The following is a 20,968-nucleotide window of genomic DNA, read 5'->3' on the forward strand; positions in this document are numbered from 1 at the left end:
TATTCTTGAGAAAAACACTGCATGAGTTAAAAGCTAAAAAGCTTTGCTTAAAAAAACCTGTGTGAACAGGATAAGCTTAGACCCTCCAAAACCAGATTAAAAACTGGCCAAGCAAAACAAATGAGAAAAACTGGTTAAACTTTTCAAATATACTAAATTATGTCAACTATATTATACCCAGGCAGTTTAGCAAAATAAAGCATTAAACTGTCCTTAGTGGACATAGTCTTCATATTTATTTCCTTAACTACTTCACAGTAGGCTGATTAATCTGTTTGGAGAAAGAATGACCTGAAAGCAATGCTGACTGAGGGGAAGGTAAAGAAAGCAAACATTCGCAGGCAATGTCTCATGAACATGGATTATACAGTTTAATGCAGACCCAAGGCCAAACATTTTTAGGGGGCAGGTTTTACTTCCAGTACAGATTCTCTTCAAGTGAGATCATAAAAATACAATACAAAGTGATGAACCCAAAATACATGCAGCAGGCCACATTAACACACACGCCTCCCAATGAGGGACAGGAGCAGCTAAAGCCAGTATCGCTAGGGCTCATCATGGGAACCGAATCATCGGGCACAAGGAACTAGAACAGACTGAAGACAGGGAGCATCACTCCTCAGCACTCAAGGCTGATCTGATTATTTCAATGACCAAAATAATCCCCGTGAGAAATCCAGCGTGACCGTGGATGGGCTCAATATCCTATGCTCACCCCCGATGCGCAAAGATTAACGGTTTGAGCCATCTCTGTGAGTTATGGAAAACACTGCTGGAAATAAATGCTGGAGGAAGAACTGCTTTCAAACAACAATGGATACTCTGAAAGGACAGGCTAACATTTAACTTTCAAATCTGAAATGAACGTGAAGCAGTGGGGCCTGGTGCAGGATGTGTGTACGTCTGAAGTGAGTCAGAGTACAGCCTTGATTGCCCAGTGATATAACGCCAACAGTGCTCGAACTTAAAAACTCCTCAAGATTTTAAGAGCACCCTAAAATTATGATACAGGAGAGCAATCCTGAAACGACTTTGGTCGGCATGAGCTACCAATAAGCTGCACTGAAAGCCCGCTGGACGTGCAGGTGGAAGGCTCACGGCCCAAAGACCTCCGATTGCCCTTTGACCCCACTGTCCGATGAATCTATAACATTTCTAGTAGGAAAGACATATCAAGGGCTTTTAATTATTGGGCAGTACTGAGACAAAATGAAAATTTTTTAGGGCTACACGTTTATAATCTTTTAGGTGTTTAGGGCTATTCCTTTATCCATCTTATTTTTAGCTGTTTCCAAAGTTATCAAATTAATATCTCTGAAAGAAAAGAACAAATTACTATAGAGCTCAAAAGATGTACTCTAATACGATTATTTTGTGAGAGCTGACTACGGAGTAGTCTGTTAGTTATAATACTGGGGCAGCAAGTTATCAAGGCACTTCAGAACTCTGGGAAATTCTTTTGTTCACCTTAACAGGCAACTGGTAATCTTGGATCCTCAAAAAGTATGTACAGAAATATGTGTACCCTTTAGCAGAAAAAAAAAATTTCCTGCACTGACAGACTTTACTGGCCCTTTCAGGCACTAGAGAAGCATCCATGTGCCAATAACATGAGCTAAGGAATGCAGCAGGTGCCCGGAGTGCGACGTCTGCAGGCGCAGGGAGCTGATGCTCGCTTCCTCTGAACAAGCTTCAAAGAGCTGGTCCTGCAGGGCTGCTGACAGTTTCTGCTCTCATACACTGTAAAACAGCATCGGGAATGTTTAACAAGTTTGTCCCTTATGCCGCCTTGAATGACAGAAGAAGCCCATTACGTGCTACGTGCAGACATTTTTGCTTATTTTAGCATAACCTGATAATTGGTAATTTCCACTTCTTTTCATTACCTTACCATGGGTGTGGGTGTTTCCTTTTTTTTTCAAGGTCCATTAACTTCATTTAAATGTTCCCATCCTTAGTAATTTCTAAGGGAAACTCTAAGTTTAGATTTTACAAACAAAAACAACTTGAAGGTATCAGCTGGTGTTTTATCCCTTCTTCAATGCAGTCTCAAAGGTGTTTTTGCTATTCATTTTCATAATTTTATTATGTCATACACAAAAATAAGACTCCCCCTCTAAGTGCAGAGTACAGGAGAAAATACACTGTATTTCAAACAAAAAATGTTTATGAAAAAACCCACCATCCAAAAAAACAAAAAAAGACTCCCACCCTCTTAAATTGGGTGGAACCAACTGGGTTTTATAAATGAAAAAAATCCTTCTGCTTTATTTAGCATAATAAAACATTTCATTGTACTGCGTTTGTGCTTGGACTTTACTTCTATTTAACCAAAAATTTCCCCCTTCCTCATAACTGTCCTGGTATTTATTATGTAAGGTTATGTCTATTCTAGATTCTGAAATATCTGCATTTTAATGCTTGAACCTATTAAAACTTTTAAAAGCTGCCCCTATTCCATTTTCTGATTTTAAAAAAAACAACAGAAAACCACACCACAACATAGTGATCCAAATGGAAAAGTTAGTATGTCGTAATATTTGTTTTTCAACATCAAAAGCAGCAGAGATACTGAATTTGCTTAAATCATAAATACTGAGATTGACATATGCATGTATAAATCACATCCAGGCTCAACAAACTGAACGCTCTCTATAAATACACAGACATATATATAAAGTGCAAAAGAAGAATGATCAACCGTGGGCTCTCTGGCGTTTCAGTACTCCCATTCATCGGATTTCAAGTCGAGATAGCTGAGAATATTCTGTGCAAGCTTCACTGCCTGCTTCCGGGCAGCCTTACACTTCTCCTCTCCCTGTGGGTCAACGGCGTCCAGGGCAAGCAGCTGCTTGGTGAGCAGCTCCTCCAGCCGGATGTAGTTCTTATCATTTCGACTGCCATCAAATGAGAGAACTTCCCCCTGGATGTCTGACAAGTTTCCCAGGACGCTCCAGACCGCTTTGTGTGAGGGGTGCTCCTCACAAACAAACAGCTTTCTCTTCTCGAGGGCTTCCTTCAAGTCGATGTAAGTGATGAGGGTCTGAACTTCGATCACCGCTCTTCTCCTGGCTTCCCGGATGCAGGGGTTTTTTTCAAGGCTTACCTCATCCAACTGTCCAATCAAACCCTGCAGCTCTGTTTTGGAGCTCAGGTACCATTCTGAAGGATTCTGTGCTTCAAGAAGTTCGTTTTTTATTTCTCTCATTCTCTTGAGGACCTGTTCTATTTTTAAAATGGAATGATTCTGCCCCAGGTCAAATGCACGAGTGCCATCTGCTTCCTCTTCTAAATCCAAGTACTTCAATAACTGGTTGATATCTTCCACGACCTCCTTCCGGTAATTTCTGATTTCTGTGCGGCCGCACACGTCTAAAGCATCCAGATCGGCCATCAGCCCCGAGAGCACACAAGATAAGTGCCTGCAAGTCTCATCACTGTTCACTCCCATAAGAAGGGCAATCAGAGTGCCTCTGGTCTTGTTCACGTCACACAGCACAGAGTTAATTTTGGCAACTGAGGGATGCGCGTCCTCAGAAAGCGGCAGGGAAGGCTGCTTTTTCACGCAGTCCTCGATAATCTCTTGCACTGCACAGATTTTGGTTAAAGTGTAATACCGTGCTTTCCGCAAGGAGATCTTGCCTCCAGTTTTAACATGTGTCAGCCTCAAAATGACATCCTGGATGCCTTCCTCAAACTCATCAGTTACACAGTTGCCTCCACTATAAAATGGCACAATCTTCTCTTTCACTAGGGACTGGGCTTCTTTAAAAATGTTCTCTATTTCGATCCTGTGTGGGTGGTTTGCATTCTGCTCCAACTCTTTGAGAAGACGCTCTGTCTCTTGTGCTGCCCTCTTCCTAGCTTGCTGAATATCTCCTTTTCCTTCAGTATCTACCGAGTCTATTTCAAAAAGTTGTCTTGTTAGAATCCTCTCTAGTTTCTTGTAATTCTTGTCGTCTGACAGACCGCTGAAACCAATTACTTGCTGTTCTATGCTTTTTACCTCCTTTTGGATTTCCTGAAGCCTAGTAATAGAAGGATGTTGGTTTCCCATCTCCATACTTTTGTTGTGTTCAGTTTCACAAGCACTAAAAGATGACAAACAGGATAACTTATTACACCACAAAGCCTGCAGAATGGTAATCGTATATTAATTCATTCTACAAAGATATGCTTAAGAAATACGGCTTGTTATTGCGATCCCAAGAACAGTCAAGCTCAAGTACAGAAATTAGAGTGACTAATCAACTCCCTCTCCTGAAAACAACCTAAACGTGACAGTGATTGAGATCGGGGTTACTGCAGTGGGGAATATGAGCCAGAGCTCTGGACCTGGGAAATTCAGTTTCCTCAGTCATCAAAGAAAACGGCATATGCCTTCGTAAGTATGCCACGAGGCTGAACCATCAGCTTGGAAAAAGCACAAGTACCTTAGGTCCTAACACTGGAAGCTGGTTTTTGGCAAGAGCAGGGCCCCTCTGCAGAATGTGAAACAGCAGCTCTCCTAACCTTCCAGACGACGTGGGTTCACTGAAGCAACCCCACCAGGCCAAAGTGCTATGCCTAGTTTCAGGAAAAGGAACTAAACAAAAGGAGCTGAGCCAGTGAAACAAACACCAGGGGTTCGCAGACACTCCCAAAAGTCCCCGCTTCTACTTCCTCTCCACCCTTTAAGCACTTGTGTAAAGATACCCTGTTTCTCGCCCCGCCCTTTTCATACCTCACAAATCCTCCCTGCACAGGGATAAAATTCCACAGGGAAGGCGACTGGGGTTACGTTAAAGACACCACCTTGGGCTTCGGAGGCCTAGTACCCCCTGGGCCCTATCATGCTCCTCTCCTCCTCCAAACCACACCCCACGAGAATGAGACAACTATGACTAATTCATTCACCAGCCTCCCTTTAAGGGTCCAGAAGGGCTTAACGCATTTTTTTCTTTTTTTTACGCTCTTTCACGGGAAGGGGATGGATGCTCAACCGAAACTAATCCCCTGTGGGTGGCCGAGCCCAGAACACGCCTCTGGAAGCCCAGAAGAGCAGGCTGCCTCTGCTGTTTCCTCCTCTCTCGCCCGGCCCTCCCGGCACTTTACCCAGCAGCGGTCTAAGCTGGTTTGGTCTTGGCTTCCCGTGGGTGAAGTGGCCAGATGGAAGATCGACTCTTTACGGGGTGCGGCACCGGAGCTGCATCCCTCTCCCCGTCCCGGCTAGGTCTGAACGGGGCAGCCAGTGAAGGGGCCGGCGGTGGCAGCGGCAGCTACCGGCCGCAGCGGCCGCTCCGGGCGTCTCGCCCGGCTCCACGACGCGTCCGCCGGCCTGACCTCACAATGGCCCGTGGGGGGAGGGGACGGCCGCGCTCTGCCGGGCCAGGGGAGCCGGCGAGAAGAGAGGGAACTCGGGCCCGGCCGGCTGCGGGGAGCCCGGCTCCGAAACCAGGCCCGGCCGCGTCTGACCCGGGGCGGGTGTGGCGCCCCGGGACAGGGGTCGTCCGCTGGCAGCCCGCGCCGAGGGAGGCCGCGCGCGCACCCCCTCCCCCCCGCGGAGGCCTCCGCCCTCGCTCACCTGCGCAGCCCGCGCCATCGCACGCTTCGCCGCCAAAGCTCCTCAGTCCTGCAGTCGCCGGGACCGGCAGCCCCGTCCCCGGGCCGAACACACCCCGCCCTGGGAAAACGTCCTCCGGCGTCCGCGCTGCACCTCGACCTTTGCTGAGCTCGCCGCTAGCCGCCTACCGCAATGCCCTGGAATGCCCGCGCCCGAGGAGCTGCCACCCGGGCGCGCTCGCGCCGTTCGGCCGCCCACGCAGCCTGTCACATGCCGGGCTAGTTCATGGTCGGCCAAGTAGTCCCCTCCCGCGGACTTTGCGACCGTGCCGTAAGGCAGCCCCTCGCACCGTCGCGACTCCGCTGTGCGTGCGGTAGCCGCCGGACGGCAGCCATGGCGGCCTTGCGACCCCCGAGGAGGTTCCTCCTTCCTCTCTGCCGCGCCTTCTCCGGCGGCGGCTGCCAGCCCGTCCCCGAGCGCGGCGGTGAGCGCAGGGATGCCGCGCCGAGCCGGGTGAGCGTGGTTCCCGGAAAGGTTGGGCCGGGAGTGACCGCGAGGGGCGACAGACCCGAGCCGCGCCCCTCAGGGACACACGTGGGCGCTCACCTGCGTTGCCGCACTGGCGGCCTCGGCTGAGCTACCCGGGAGCAGGGTCCCCGAGCCGGCACGGGCCTGGCGCGGAGCAGCGTACGCGGCGTGGGGGGACGGGCGGGTGGAGAGTGGGAAGGCCCCGGAGCCCCCAAGTGTCGTGCGTCGCCGCCACCCCGGGGCTGTTGACAGAACTTCTGTTAAGTAGAGTCAGCTAGGAAGTTTATACGTACCTTATTTCTTGTCGAGGGTAATTAGTCTTTACATTTAAAGAGCTGTTGATAAGCACAGCGTGTGTGTTCGCGCGCGCTTGGCCCCTCGTTCAAATTATTAGTGCTTTTCGTCAAGTGATGACAAACTATCGTCATATCTTGTAGGACTTCACGTTGAACGCTTTTTCTGGTTTGGAAACTTTGTGTGCATATATGCGTGTTACTGACCAAAGATGCACAAAGATGAATATCTTTAGCAGCAAGGGGTGGCGAGCAGTTTTTATAAATTGCACTGCTTTGGGGCAGGATGTTTTGTTTGAGGGAGCCGTAGGCCTTCATTCCAACTGTCACATGAAAATTTGGACTAACGGTGTGGAATGGACTGCAGATAGAATATTTAAACGAAGCCTAAAAATACTGGACCTCCCTGGCGGTCCAGTGCGTAAGACTCCGCGCTTCCATTGCAGAGGATGTGAGTTCTATCCCTGGTCGGGGAAGTTCCGCATGCCGCGCTGTGCAGCCTGCCCCCGCCCCCCCCCCCCAAAAAAAAAAAAAAAAAAGCATACAAAAACTAACGTTTCATTTGCCAGCAGGCTAAGGAGCGAGGCTGGCAAGCATCCTTTAAACGATAATTAAAGAAGGATAAAAAGAGCTTATTAAGAATTCCAAAACGTGCCTGCCTGTAAATTTTCATTTATTTTGGTCTGTTGCTATTAGCATGCTTTTATAAATGCAGCTTTGAAGTTCTGTCTGGTTTACAGTGTAAACAGGGAGTTACCAGGGCAACTGGGCGCCTAGACCCCAAGCCTCTGGCTCAGTTCCCTCACACCGTGGCCGCAGCCCTGACTTCTGTTCCTAGAACATAGAAACCCGCCAGCATCTCAGTCTTTGGGCAGAAAGATACTCAACAGGTATCTGAAAATGCTCTGGGAGGGCAAACAACATCAGCCAACAGCTGCCCCCACGGTGAGGACTTCGCCCAGCTTCTTTTGTGAACAAGTGCTGGAAAAAAGAACAGCACCCACACAGGGCTTTCTCTGTCGACATACAGCCTTTTGTTAAAGTAAGTCTTACTGTGGGTCTGATCCTCGGGATGAGACCTCTGCCTTTTGCAGTCCAAGTGACAAGGAGCCAGTGCTGCGTAGCTGTTGGACTGCCTACACCTGTGAAGGCGATGATGCCGACGAGGCTGAAAGTGGAGCAGCTGACCCATGAGTCAGACCTTCCCCGTTCTAGCCTTACGACTTGTGTTGTTTTTTATTTTATTATTTATTTATTTATTTTGCGGTACACGGGCCTCTCACTGTTGTGGCCTCTCCCGCTGCGGAGCACAGGCTCCGGACGCGCAGGCCCAGCGGCCATGGCTCACGGGCCCAGCCGCTCCGCGGCATGTGGGATCCTCCCGGACCGGGGCACGAACCCACGTCCCCTGCATCGGCAGGCGTACTCTCAACCACTGCGCCACCAGGGAAGCCCTTGTTGTTGTTTTTTAGAATGTGTTCCCCATTACGCTAGGTTTTGGATGGGACGTTGAAGAACAGTTCTTTCCTCAGGGCAATTTGTGTTTCCTATGTATTTGGCCCCATCTTTGTGTGCTTCCTGAGCACACAGCCGGTTCTCCAGGTAATTAAATTCCTGCAGCAGAGAGAGATTGTTGTCTTTCAGGCTGTGATTTTAAATATTTTTTAAGGTCTTCTTAAAAGTCACAGGTCCTAAACCTTTTGTTTTCTTTATCTAAAGAGATATATTTTAATCCTGTATTTCTAGTTCACTCTATGTATTTTCTCATTCTTTGTTCTTCACTTGCGTTAAGGAGACCTGCTTTTAGGACCTACACAATTTATTTCCCTCTCTAATCTCTGGCTACCAGCTTATTATTATTATTATTTACTTATTTATTTTTTGGCCATGCCGTGCAGCTTGCGGGATATTAGTTCCCTGACCAGGGATTAAACCTGGGCCCTCAGCAGTGAAAGCGCGGTCCTAACCACTGAACGGCCAGGGAATTCCCTGGCTACTGTTTTTTTTAAAATAAATTTATTTATTTATTTATTTCTGGCTGTGTTGGGTCTTTGTTGCTGTGCGTGGGCTTTCTCTAGTTGCGGTGAGAGGGGGCTACTCTTTGTTGCGGTGCGCGAGCTTCTCATTGTGGTGGCTTCTCTTATTGTGGAGCATGGGCTCTAGGCGAGCGGGCTTCAGTAATTGTGGCACACAGGCTCAGTAGTTGTGGCACACAGACTTAGTTGTTCTGCAGCATGTGGAATCTTCCCAGACCAGGGCTCGAACCCGTGTCCACTGCATTGGCAGGTGGATTCTTAACCACTGTGCCACCAGGGAGGTCCCTGGCTACCGGTTTTTAATAGAAAAACATTATAGAACTTAGAGTTAAGCACCACTTTTCCTTCCAAACTGAGCTGTCAAATCAGGAGTTCTCTAGCTGCTTCGTACCTGCTTATTCCTTACCTTTGTTGTTTACGTCATTGGTTTACACCTTTGCCTGCACATTTGGAATGATCTGGAAGACTAGGAAATACCGGGGCCCACCCCCAGAGATTTTGATGTGATTGGTCTGGGATGCAGCCTGGGCATCAGGATATTTACTTATTTTCTTGATTTGTCTAGTTGTTTTCCCCCCAGCTCTGTTGAGATAAAACATAAGGATTCTCTCTCTTTTTTTTAAAAAAATATTTATTTATTTATTTATTTTTGGTTGTGTTGGGTCTTCATTGCTGCACGTGGGCTTCCTCTAGTTGCGGTGAGTGGGGGCTACTCTTTGTTGTGGTGTGTGAGCTTCTTGTTGCGGTGGCTTCCCTTTTTGTGGAGCACGGGCTCTAGGTGTGTGGGATTCAGTAGTTGTGGCTCGAGGGCTCTAGAGCATAAGCTCAGTAGTTGTGGTGCGCCTCTCCGTGGCATGTGGGATCTTCCTGGACCAGGGATCGAACCCCTGCATTGGCAGGCAAATTCTTAACCACTGTGCCACCAGGGAAGTCCAAACATCAGGATTCTTTTTTTTTTTTTTAATTTATTTATTTATGGCTACATTGGGTCTTCATTGCTGTGCGCAGGCTTTCTCTAGTTACGGCGAGCGGGGGCTACTCTTGGTTGCAGTGCGCGGGCTTCTCATTGTGGTGACTTCTCTTGTTGCGGAGCACGGGCTCTAGGCGCGTGGGCTTCAGTAGTTGGGGCTCGCGGGCTCTGGAGCGCAGGCTGAGTAGTTGTGGCGCACGGGCTTAGTTGCTCCGCGGCATGTGAGATCTTCCCGGACCAGGGCTCCAACCCGTGTCCCCTGCGTTGGCAGGCAGGTTCTTAACCACTGTGCCACCAGGGAAGCCCCAAACATCAGGATTCTTAAGGGCAAGTCCAATAAGTTCACAAGTTCGGGAACCATGGTTACATTATATGCATTAATATTTGCTTATAGTCCTGAATTCCATTCACGTTTATACTGATAGTAAACGTTTATCAAGCACTTGCATGCACTGTTCTGAAAACTTTACATATTTTACCTTATTTAAGCCTCAAATTCTGTCCAGTAGGTGCTTTTATCATCCCCATTTTACAGATGAGATTGAATAATTACTTTTCAATAATTACTTTTACAGTAAGATTAAACAATTTCAAGATCATAATGCTTGCACATAAGGAATATACATGTTATAGTTCCTTTATCCAAAGGATAATGAATTAAAATTTTTCTTCTAGTAAATTTTAGATGAACAAAACAGAGAAACAGGCCCTCAGCATAGAGAGGTAATATTTGCAAGTAACAACAGATAATGGAACCACTGGTGTCACGTTTTGCTTACATTTTCATTAAGGAGAATGAGCTCCAAAATCCCCAAGTTTAGATTTGGAATAAACCTCATAGGAAGAAGTTGAAACTCAGGATAGATGAGAAACTGGTGAGAGAGCCAGTCACTGAATTTTAAGGTTAACATGGCTATTTCTAGTATTTAAAAGGCTTTCAATAAATAGTTGGAAAACAAAGCTGCGGTGGGAGGACTTAAAAACCATGCATTTTAACTCTTTTATCATAAAGGTGAGGAAATTGGGACCCAGAGATGTAAAGTGACCTGCCTGCTAATCACAGAGCAGAGTCAGGATTGAAATCAATGTTTTCCCACTCAGTCCAGTGTTCTAACGCTACCAAATGCTTTTCCTTCACCTCTTGAAACAATTACATCATTTCCCCTTGTTCTGTTAATGTGGAGAATTACTTTGATTTATTGATTTTCTTTTTTTGTTACTTATGGGAAATTTAAAACATGTACAAAGATAGAAGAACATAAAGAATTGTTGTGTATCCAGTACCTTGCTTCTACAGTTATCCACTCATGGCTGTTTATTTCATCCTTAGCCCCATCCAGTCCCCCTTCCCAGATAATTTTATGCCAAATAGCAGACATATTTCATTTGTAAGTATTTCAGTATGTATCTTTAAAAGATACAGACTTAAATATATATACATATGTGTGTGTGTGTATATATATATATATATAAAACATAATACCATTGTCACACCTAAAAATATTATAATTCCTTAATCCCAGCAAATTTCCAATGTTCAAATTTCTTCAGTTGTCTTAGAAATGTCATAAATGTTTTCTTTTACAATTTGCTTGTATCAGCATCCAAATAAGGTCTACACATTGAGATTGATTAATATTCTTTTAGTTTTCTTTCAATCTATAGGGTTTGACTCTATCCCCTTCCTTTTTTTTTGAATTTTTGAATTTGATTTATTTTTTTATACAGCAGGTTCTTATTAGTTATCTATTTTATACATATTAGTGTATATATGTCAATCCCAATCTCCCAATTCATCCCACCACCACCACCACCCCCCCTCCACTTTCCCCCCTTGGTGTCCATACGTTTGTTCTCTACATCTGTGTCTCTATTTCTGCCCTGCAAACTGGTTATTCTGTACCATTTTTCTAGGTTCCACATATATGTGTTAATATACGATATTTGTTTTTCTCTTTCTGACTTACTTCACTCTGTATGACAGTCTCTAGATCCATCCACATCTCTACAAATGACCCAGTTTTGTTCCTTTTTATGGCTGAGTAATACTCCATTGAATATATGTACCACATCTTCTTTATCCATTCGTCTGTCGATGGGCATTTAGGTTGCTTCCATGTCCTGGTTGTTGTAAATAGTGCTGCAGTGAACATTGGGGTGCATGTGTCTTTTTTTTTTTATCATCTTTATTGGGGTATAATTGCTTTACAATGGTGTGTTAGTTTCTGCTTTATAACAAAGTGAATCAGTTATACATATACATATGTTCCCATATCTCTTCCCTCTTGCTTCTCCCTCCCTCCCACCCTCCCTATCCCACCCCTCCAGGCGGTCACAAAGCACCGAGCCGATATCCCTGTGCCATGCGGCTGCTTCCCACTAGCTATCTACCTTACGTTTGTTAGTGTATATATGTCCATGCCTCTCTCTCGCCCTGTCACAACTCACCCTTCCCCCTCCCCATATCCTCAAGTCCGTTCTCCAGTAGGTCTGTGTCTTTATTCCTGTCTTACCCCTAGGTTATTCATGACATTTTTTCCTTAAATTCCATATATATGTGTTAGCATACGGTATTTGTCTTTTTCTTCCTGACTTACTTCACTCTGTATGACAGACTCTAGGTCCATCCACCTCATTACAAATAGCTCAATTTCGTTTCTTTTTATGGCTGAGTAATATTCCATTGTATATATGTACCACATCTTCTTTATCCATTCATGGGCACTTAGGTTGTTTCCATCTCTGGGCTATTGTAAATAGAGCTGCAATGAACATTTCGGTACATGACTCTTTTTGAATTATGGTTTTCTCTGGGTATATGCCCAGTAGTGGGATTGCTGGGTCATATGGTAATTCTATTTTTAGTTTTTTAAGGAACCTCCATACTGTTCTCCATAGTAGCTGTATCAATTTACATTCCTACCAACAGGGCAAGAGGGTTCCCTTTTCTCCACACCCTCTCCAGCATTTGTTGTTTGTAGATTTTCTGATGATGCCCATTCTAACTGGTGTGAGGTGATACCTCATTGTAGTTTTGATTTGCATTTCTCTAATAATTAGTGACGTTGAGCAGATTTTCATGTGCTTCTTGACCACCTGTATGTCTTCTTTGGAGAAATGTCTGTTTAGGTCTTCTACCCATTTTTGGATTGGGTTGTTTGTTTCTTTAATATTGAGCTGCGGGGCTTCCCTGGTGGCGCAGTGGTTGAGAGTCCACCTGCAGATGCAGGGGACACAGGTTCGTGCCCTGGTCCGGGAAGATCCCACAGGCCGTGGAGCGGCTGGGCCCATGAGCCATGGCCGCTGAGCCTGCGCGTCCGGAGCCTGTGCTCTGCAACGGGAGAGGCCACAACAGTGAGAGGCCCGCATACTGCAAAAAAAATTGAGCTGCATGAGCTGTTTATATATTTTGGACATTAATCCTTTGTCCATTGATTCGTTTGCAAATATTTTCTCCCATTCTGAGGGTTGTCTTTTTGACTTGTTTGTAGTTTCCTTTGCTTTGCAAAAGCTTTTAAGTTTCATTAGGTCCCATTTGTTTATTTTTGTTTTTATTTCTGTTACTCTAGGAGGTGGATCAAAAAAGATCTTGCTGGGGCTTCCCTGGTGGCGCAGTGGTTGGGAGTCTGCCTGCCCATGCAGGGGACACGGGTTTGTGCCCTGGTCTGGGAAGACCCCACATGCTGCGGAGCGGCTGGGCCCGTGAGCCATGGCCGCTGAGCCTGCGCGTCCGGAGCCTGTGCTCCGCAACGGGAGAGGCCACAACAGTGAGAGGCCCGCGTACCGCAAAAAAAAAAAAGATCTTGCTGTGATTTGTGTCAAAGAGTGTCCTTCCTATGTTTTCCTCTAAGAGTTTTATAGTGTCTGGTCTTACATTTAGGTCTCTAATTCATTTTAACTTTATTTTTGTGTATGGTGTTAGGGAGTGTTCTAATTTCATTCTTCTACATGTAGCTGTCCAGTTTTCCCAGCACCACTTATTGAAGAGACTGTCTTTTCCCCACTGTATATCCTTGCCTCCTTTGTCATAGATTAGTTGACCATAGGCACGTGGGTTTATCTCTGGGCTTTCCATCTTATTCCATTGATCTATGTTTCTGTTTTTGTGCCAGTACCATATTGTCTTGATTACTGTAGCTTTGTAGTATAGTCTGAAGTCAGGGAGTCTGATTCCTCCAGCTCCATTTTTTTCCCTCAAGACTGCATTGGCTACTTGGGGTCTTTTGTGTCTCTCTACAAATTTTAAGATTTTTTTGTTTTAGTTCTGTAAAAAATGCCACTGGTAATTTGATAGGGATTGCATTGAATTTGTAGATTGCTTTGGGTAGTATAGTCATTTTCACAATATTGATTCTTCCAATCCAAGAACATCGTATATCTCTCCATCTCTTTGTGTCATCTTTGATTTCTTTCATCAGTGTCTTATAGTTTTCTGAGTACAGGTCTTTTACCTCCTTGGGTAGGTTTATTCCTAGGTATTTTATTCTTTTTGTTGCAGTGGTGAATGGGATTATTTCTTTAATTTCTCTTTCTGATCTTTCATTGTTAGTGTACAGGAATGCAAGAGATTTCTGTGCATTAATTTTGTATCCTGCAACTTTACCAAATTCATTGATTAGCTCTAGTAGTTTTCTGGTGGCATCTTTAGGATTCTCTATGTATAGTATCGTGTCATCTGCAAACAGTGACAGTTGTACTTCTTCTTTTCCAATTTGTATTCCTTTTATTTCTTTTTCTTCTCTGATTGCCGTGGCTAGGACTTCCAAAACTATGTTGAATAAGAGTGGCGAGAGTGGACATCCTTGTATTGTTCCTGATCTTAGAGGAAATGCTTTCAGTTTTTCACCATTGAGAGTGATGTTTGCTGTGGGTTTGTCATATATGACCTTTATTATGTTGAGATAGGTTCCCTCTATGCCCAGTTTCTGGGGAGTTTTTATCATAAATAGGTGTTGAATTTTGTCAAAAGCTTTTTCCGCATCTATTGAGATGATCATATGGTTTTTATTCTTCAATTTGTTAATATGGTGTATCACATTGATTGATTTGCATATATTGAAGAATCCTTGCATCCCTGGGATAAATCCTACTTGATCATGGTGTATGATCCTTTTAATGTGTTGTTGAATTCTGTTTGCTAGTATTTTGTTGAGGATTTTTGCATCTATATTCATCAGTGATATTGGTCTGTAATTTTGTTTTTTTTGTAGTATCTTTATCTGGTTTTGGTATCAGGGTGATGGTCCTCACAGAATGAGTTTGGGAGTGTTCCTTCCTCTGCAACTTTTTGGAAGAGTTTGAGAAGGATGCGTGTTAGCTCTTCTCTAAATGTTTGATAGAATTCACCTGTGAAGCCATCTGGTCCTGGATTTTTGTTTGTTGGAAGATTTATTTATTTATTTATTTATTTTGCGGTACGTGGGCCTCTCACTGCTGTGGCCTCTCCCGTTGCGGAGCACAGGCTCCGGACGCGCAGGCCCAGCGGCCATGGCTCACGGGCCCAGCCGCTCCACGGCATGTGGGATCTTCCTGGACCGGGGCACGAACCTGTGTCCCCTGCTTCGGCAGGCAGACTCTGAACCACTGCGCCACCAGGGAAGCCCGTGTTTGTGTTTTTTACCTTTTTTTCCCTGTAATTGATTTCTAATCTCATAGCATTGTGGTCGGAAAAGGTGCTTGATATGATTTCAATGTTCTTAAATTTACCAAGGCTTGATTTGTGACCCAAGATGTGATCTATCCTGGAGAATGTTCTGTGTGCACTTGAGAAGAAAGTGTAATCTGCTGTTTTTGGATGGAATGTCCTATAAATATCAATTAAATCTCTGTGGTCTATTGTGTCATTTAAAGCTTGTGTGTCCTTATTAATTTTCCGTTTGGATGGTCTGTCCATTGGTGTAAGTGAGGTGTTAAAGTTCCCCACTATGATTGTGTTACTGTCGATTTTCTCTTTTGTAGCTGTTAGCAGTTGCCTTATGTATTGAGGTGCTCCTATGTTGCGTGCATATATATTTATAATTGTTATATCTTCTTCTTGGATTGATCCCTTGATCATTATGTAGTGTCCTTCCTTGTCTCTCGTAACATTCTTTAGTTTAAAGTCTATTTTATCTGATATGAGTATAACTACTCCAGCTTTCTTTTGATTTCCATTTGCATGGAATATCTTTTTCCATCCCCTCACTTTCAGTCTGTATGTGTCCGTAGGTCTGAAATGGGTGTCTTGTAGACAGCATATATATGGGTCTTGTTTTTGTATCCATTCAGTGAGCCTGTGTCTTTTGGTTGGAGCATTTAATCCATTCACGTTTAAGGTAATTATCGATATGTATATTCCTATTATCATTTTGTTAATTGTTATGGGTTTGTTTTTGTAGGTCCTTTTCTTCTCTTGTGTTTCCCACTTAGAGAAGTTTCTTTAGCATTTGTTGTATAGCTGGTTTGGTGGTGCTGAATTGTCTTAGCTTTTGCTTGTTCGTAAAGCTTTTGATTTCTGCATCAAATCTGAATGAGATCCTTGCCAGGTAGAGTAATCTTGGTTGTAGGTTCTTCCCTTTCATCACTTTAAATATATCATGCCACTCCTTCTGGCTTGTAGAGTTTCTGCTGAGAAATCAGCTGTTAACCTTATGGGAGTTCCCTTGTATGTTATTTGTCGTTTTTCCCTTGTTGCTTTCAATAATTTTTCTTTGTCTTTAATTTTTGTCAGTTTGATTACTATGTGTGTCAGCATGTTTCTCCTTGGGTTTATCCTGCCTGGGACTCTCTGCGCTTCCTGGACTTGGCTGGCTATTTCCTTTCCCATGTTAGGGAAGTTTTCGACTATAATCTCTTCAAATATTTTCTCGGGTCCTTTCTCTCTCTCTTCTCCTTCTGGGACCCCTATAATCCGAATATTGTTGTGTTTAATGCTGTCCCAGAGGTCTCCTAGGCTGTCTTCATGTCTTTTCGTTCTTTTTTCTTTATTCTGTTCCGCAGCAGTGAATTCCACCATTCTGTCTTCCAGGTCACTTATCTGTTCTTCTGCCTCAGTTATTCTGCTATTGATTCCTTCTGGTGTATTTTTCATTTCAGTTATTGTATTGTTTATCTCTGTTCGTTTGTTATTTCTTCTAGGTGTTTGTTCTTTAATTCTTCTAGTCTTTGTTAAACATTTCTTGCATCTTTTCGGTCTTTGCCTCCATTCTTTTTCCGAGGTCCTGGATCATCTTCACTATCATTATTCTGAATTCTTTTTCTGGGAGGTTGCCTATCTCCACTTCATTTAGTTGTTTTTCTGGCGTTTTATCTTGTTCCTTCATCTGGTACATAGCCCTCTGCCTTTTCATGTTGTCTATCTTTCTGTGAATGTGGTTTTTGTTCCACAGGCTGCAGGATTGTAGCTCTTCTTGCTTCTGCTGTCTGCCCTCTGGTGGATGAGGCTATCTAAGAGGCTTGTGCAAGCTTCCTGATGGGAGGGACTGGTGGTGGGTAGAGCTGGCTGTTGCTCTGGTGGGCGGAGCTCAGTAACACTTTAAACCGCTTGTCTGCTGATAGGGCTGGGTTCCCTCCCTGTTGGTTGTTTGGCCTGAGGCGACCCAGCACTGGAGCCTACCTGGGCTCTTTGGTGGGGCTAATGGCGGACTCTGGGAGGGCTCATGCCAATGAGTACTTCCCAGAACTGCTGCTGCCAGTGTCCTTGTCCCCACGGTGAGCCACAGCCACCCCCTGCCTCTGCAGGAGACCCTCCAACACTAGCAGGTAGGTCTGGTTCAGTCTCCTATGGGGTCGCTGCTCCTTCCCCTGGGTCCTGATGCACGCACTACTTTGTGTGTGCCCTCCAGGAGTGGAGTCTCTGTTTCCCCCTGTCCTGTTGAAGTCCTGCAGTCAAATCCCACTAGCCTTCAAAGTCTGATTCTCTAGGAATTCCTCCTCCCGTTGCCGGACCCCCAGGTTGGGAAGCCTGCCGTGGGGCTCAGAACCTTCACTCCAGTGGGTGGACTCCTGTGGTATAAGTGTTCTCCAGTTTGTGAGCCGCCCACCCAGCGGTTATGGGATTTGATTCTCTTGTGATTGTGCCCCTCCTACAGTCTCATTGCAGCTTCTCCTTTGTCTTTGGATGTGGGGTATCTTTTTTGGTGAGTTCCAGTGTCTTCCTGTCGATGATTGTTCAGCAGTTAGTTGTGATTCTGGTCCCCTTCCTTTTTTTAAAGCAGTTTATCTGGGGCTGCTGAGGGGAGTCTGTCCTTTGGAGTTTCTCAGAGTCTGGATTTTGCTGATTGCGTTCCCGTGGTGTAATTTAACGTGGTCCTCTGACCTGTGTGTTTACTGTAAACAGACAGCTGCACTCTACAGCCTTGACCTCATGTGGATTTCACTTTTTTATTTCTGAGAAGACTGCTTCATTGGTTATTGATTTTCTGATGTTAAACCAACCTTGCACTCCAGTATAAACCCAGCTTGGTCCTGATGCGATGGCCCTTTTGTGTACTGCTGAATTCAGTGTGCTGCTTTGTCTAGCATCCGTCTAGAATGACAGGCTGGGGGCGCCAACCCTCCAGAAGGGAAAGGCTTTCAGTTCCCATCCCAGGAGGGTTAGGACTCTAGACCAGGAAACACGCCGAGAACGCTGAATCTGGCCAACATTTGTTCCTTTCACTGTTGCCCGTTGGTTTCCCCAGTGTCTGGCAGTGAAACTTTAACTCAGAGAGGAGCTTTGTGTTGTGTACAGGCACTTCTGGGAAGGAAGGCACTGGATAAAAAGGTCTCCCACTCCAAATCCCGGCTTCTAGAAGGACAGGCCCCAGGGTGGGAGTGTGCTGGCAGAGCTCTGGAGCCTGCTGCAAGGCAGAAGGGATGGAGAGCCAGGCTGGGCCTGCAGAGCTGAACAAGGAGAGGCCTGGTGTGGGGCTGCCCAGCCTGGCAGTTTACAGTTACAGAGAGAAAACTGGAAGGTTCATCACCACCCCACCCCCCAGTAATGAAAACTCAGTGTGACCAGTAAGAACATGTGTGGCCCTCCGCGGAGCTGTCAGGTCTGGCACGCCTTCCCACGCACATCCCTGCCCCTCCAGCCTCAGGAAGCTGTGCACTGTATGCTTTTGCTGGAAGAACCATGAATTATGGTAATTATTCAAACCTCAAAGGGATTCTTTCTTTTCCTCCCCCAAGCCCCTTCTTCTCCCTTTTAAATAGCAGTGCTTGGGTGAACAAAGACAGAATGTATGTTTATAGGGGAGAGTAGAAGGACTACTTCTGCCATAATTGAAGATGCAGTCTCTCAGATTATAGTGGAAAACTGAGGATGATTGAAGGAGTTGGTTCACAGAGTTCACATAGGAACTGTAAAGTAGTTTGTAAGCAATAACTAAAAGATGCGTGTGGGAAGGTAACTGAATACCCCGGCTCCTCTGAGCTTGCCTTGGTACGCATGGGCAGCTGGGGTGGCTTCTTTAGCATTTCTTGATAGGGAACCTGTAAGAATAGATGGGGTACAGTTCTGGGAGATAGTAAGGCAGGTGAACAGGTGCAGTTAGGGTGGAACCTGCCCCTTTGTCTCCTTGCTGCTGGCAGAGCTGACGTCTCCAAGGGGTGTTGTGAAGCCTCCCCAGCTTGGAGGAGGGGAAGGAACCCCATCTTGCAACAGAAGTTCACAGCAGGGGACCCAGGCTGGCTCCGTTTCTGTCTCCACTCACTGGATCCTTTTGTGTGAATCACCTTCAATTTCTAAGAATATCTGAATACAACAGATGCAAAGGCTGTGTGGGAAAAGTCCAGAAATACTTGCAGAAAAGTAGGTTTTTTTTCTTAAAAGCTTTTTTTTTCTTCTTCTTATTTTTTTTTTCTTAAAAGCTTTTTTAAAAGAAAAGGAAAATGTGGTAACCGTATATTATTCTTAGAACGATGGATAAAACATTAAAGATCTATGTGTTACGGTCCTGCCATTTTTTTTTTTTTTTTTTTGCGACACGCGGGCCTCTCACTGTTGTGGCCTCTCCCGTTGCGGAGCACAGGCTCCGGACGCGCAGGCTCAGCGGCCATGGTTCACAGGCCCAGCCGCTCCGCGGCATGTGGGATCCTCCCGGACCGGGGCACGAACCCGTGTCCCCTGCATCGGCAGGCAGACTCTCAACCACTGCGCCACCAGGGAAGCCCCTGCCTTTACTTTCTAAAAAGGATTTTTAAGTCAGTCTAGTATCAAGTCAGTATATTTCAACCCTGCTGGCGAGGAGCATAATTTCAGGTCTTAGGTAGCAGATCAGGATGCATTTCTGCTAGTGGGGCCCTATCACTTTCACACACGAAGGATGAGTTCAGTCCCTTCTTGGGGACTTGCTGGCCCTTCATTTAGAACTTTCCACTCTGGCTGTGCCTCTTACGGCTCAGCTTTGCTTCCCAGTGACAACAAGAGAGACACTCTTTAGAAGAACTAGACAAAAGTAAAAATGGTCAAAGATAAAGATGTTTGAGTCTGCAAGAAGAAATGAAATAGCCATGCTGAACTGGTCAGTAGGGTGTAGTAGACCGGTGTGGAGTGTGAACTGGCCACGCAGAGGTGACAGCTACGCCTAGGCTTCTCCCCGTCTCCCTCTGTCCCTCTCCAGCAGCCGGTCAGCCTGGCTTTCCACTTCCCCTGCAGCTCTGACGTGTCCACCTGCAACAGTGCCTCCCTGTTCTTCCACCACGTGTAAGTCGTACTCCAGAACACTCAGCCACTCAATGTGCTTCTGCTTCTCTGATTATACAGCCTTTGAGAGTTTACTGGAAGACCTAGAAACTCGTCAAGAACTAGCAGTTACATAAGGAACACTCTTGGCGGTGATGGCTTCTGGCTCCCTCAGAACTTCTCAACATTCTGGTGCTAGTTATCAGTGATTGCCATATTGAGTTAAACTTTGCTAGGGACTTCCCTGGTGGTCCAGTGGTTGAGAATCCACCTGCCAATTCAGGGGGCACGTGTTCGATCCGTGGTTGGGGAACTAAGATCCCGCATGCCACGGGGCAACTAAGCCCTCCTGCCACAGTTACTGAGCCCACGCACTCTGGAGCCCGTGCGCCACAACGAAAGATACCACATGCTGCAGCTAAGACCCGACACAGCCCAAAATAAAAAAAATAAATAAATAAATATTAAAAAAAAAAACTTTGCTAGATGTTTCTCCACCAAATCGTTCATGTAAATCAAGCTTTTTGAAGATGAAGGGATTTCTCTGCATAAGCATAGAGAAAGTGAACAGGAAAGATTTTTAACAACTGAGAAGAACATTCCTCCAACAAGTGCTTGTTACAACCAGAGAGATGCAGTTTCTGCCCCCATGGGCTTGCAGTCTAGTGGGGGAAACGTGTTTCCTCACGTCACCAGGGGGCTCAGGATGCCCTGGAGATGCGCTATGGAGCCTGAAGCCAGTGAAGGGGACGAGATGAGAGAGGGATTCAGGGAGGACATAAGTAGAGTTCCCGAGGACGGTCAGAAATCAGATGTCCTGTTATTAAAGGAAGTTCCGGTGGGTGGACGGGGAAGCAGAGATGGGGCAGGCCTGGCCTGCTAGACCACAGTGAGGATTTTAGACTTTATCCTGAGGGTAATGAGTAGCACTGACGGTTAGGTTGAATGATT

General features: G+C 45.6%; 2 protein-coding genes across 9 annotated transcripts in view; one reads left to right on the plus strand and one right to left on the minus strand.

Moving 5' to 3' along the window:
• Positions 1 to 349: 349 nt before the first annotated feature.
• Positions 350 to 5,673, minus strand: BAG5 (BAG cochaperone 5). Of its 3 annotated transcripts, none has more exons than XM_027120714.1 (2): positions 5,567 to 5,673; positions 350 to 4,094 (listed from the first exon to the last, which is right to left on the minus strand). In XM_027120714.1, the coding sequence occupies exon 2, from the start codon at positions 4,064 to 4,066 to the stop codon at positions 2,723 to 2,725; it is 1,344 nt and encodes a 447-aa protein (XP_026976515.1). In that variant the 5' UTR covers positions 4,067 to 4,094; positions 5,567 to 5,673; the 3' UTR covers positions 350 to 2,722. The 3 variants fall into 3 exon arrangements, with proteins under 3 accessions (XP_026976515.1, XP_026976516.1, XP_026976517.1); XM_027120715.1 differs by lacking the exon at positions 5,567 to 5,673 and adding an exon at positions 5,098 to 5,525; XM_027120716.1 differs by lacking the exon at positions 5,567 to 5,673 and adding an exon at positions 4,437 to 5,001.
• A 125-nt stretch (positions 5,674 to 5,798) lies between these two features.
• COA8 (cytochrome c oxidase assembly factor 8) overlaps positions 5,799 to 20,968 on the plus strand; it is a 41,433-nt gene continuing 26,263 nt past the window's right edge. For all 6 annotated transcript variants that reach the window (XR_003435660.1, XR_003435661.1, XR_003435662.1 and 3 more), the window contains exon 1: positions 5,799 to 6,058. Coding sequence is in view for 2 of the 6 variants with exons in the window: in XM_027120721.1 (XP_026976522.1) it covers positions 5,831 to 6,058 (228 nt within the window). In the remaining 4 variants the exon portion in view is untranslated. The remainder of the gene's footprint in view (positions 6,059 to 20,968) is intronic.

The sequence above is a fragment of the Aethalodelphis obliquidens genome, unplaced genomic scaffold (genome assembly GCF_003676395.1).
Source record: "Aethalodelphis obliquidens isolate GAN/ISIS:26980383/991018 unplaced genomic scaffold, ASM367639v1 scaffold21, whole genome shotgun sequence".
Classification (NCBI taxonomy): Eukaryota; Metazoa; Chordata; class Mammalia; order Artiodactyla; family Delphinidae; genus Aethalodelphis; species Aethalodelphis obliquidens.

Coding starts and splice junctions, on each gene's coding strand:
- BAG5 (XM_027120714.1), bottom strand. CDS start 4,066: ATGGAGATGGGAAACCAACATCCTTCTATTACTAGGCTTCAGGAAATC.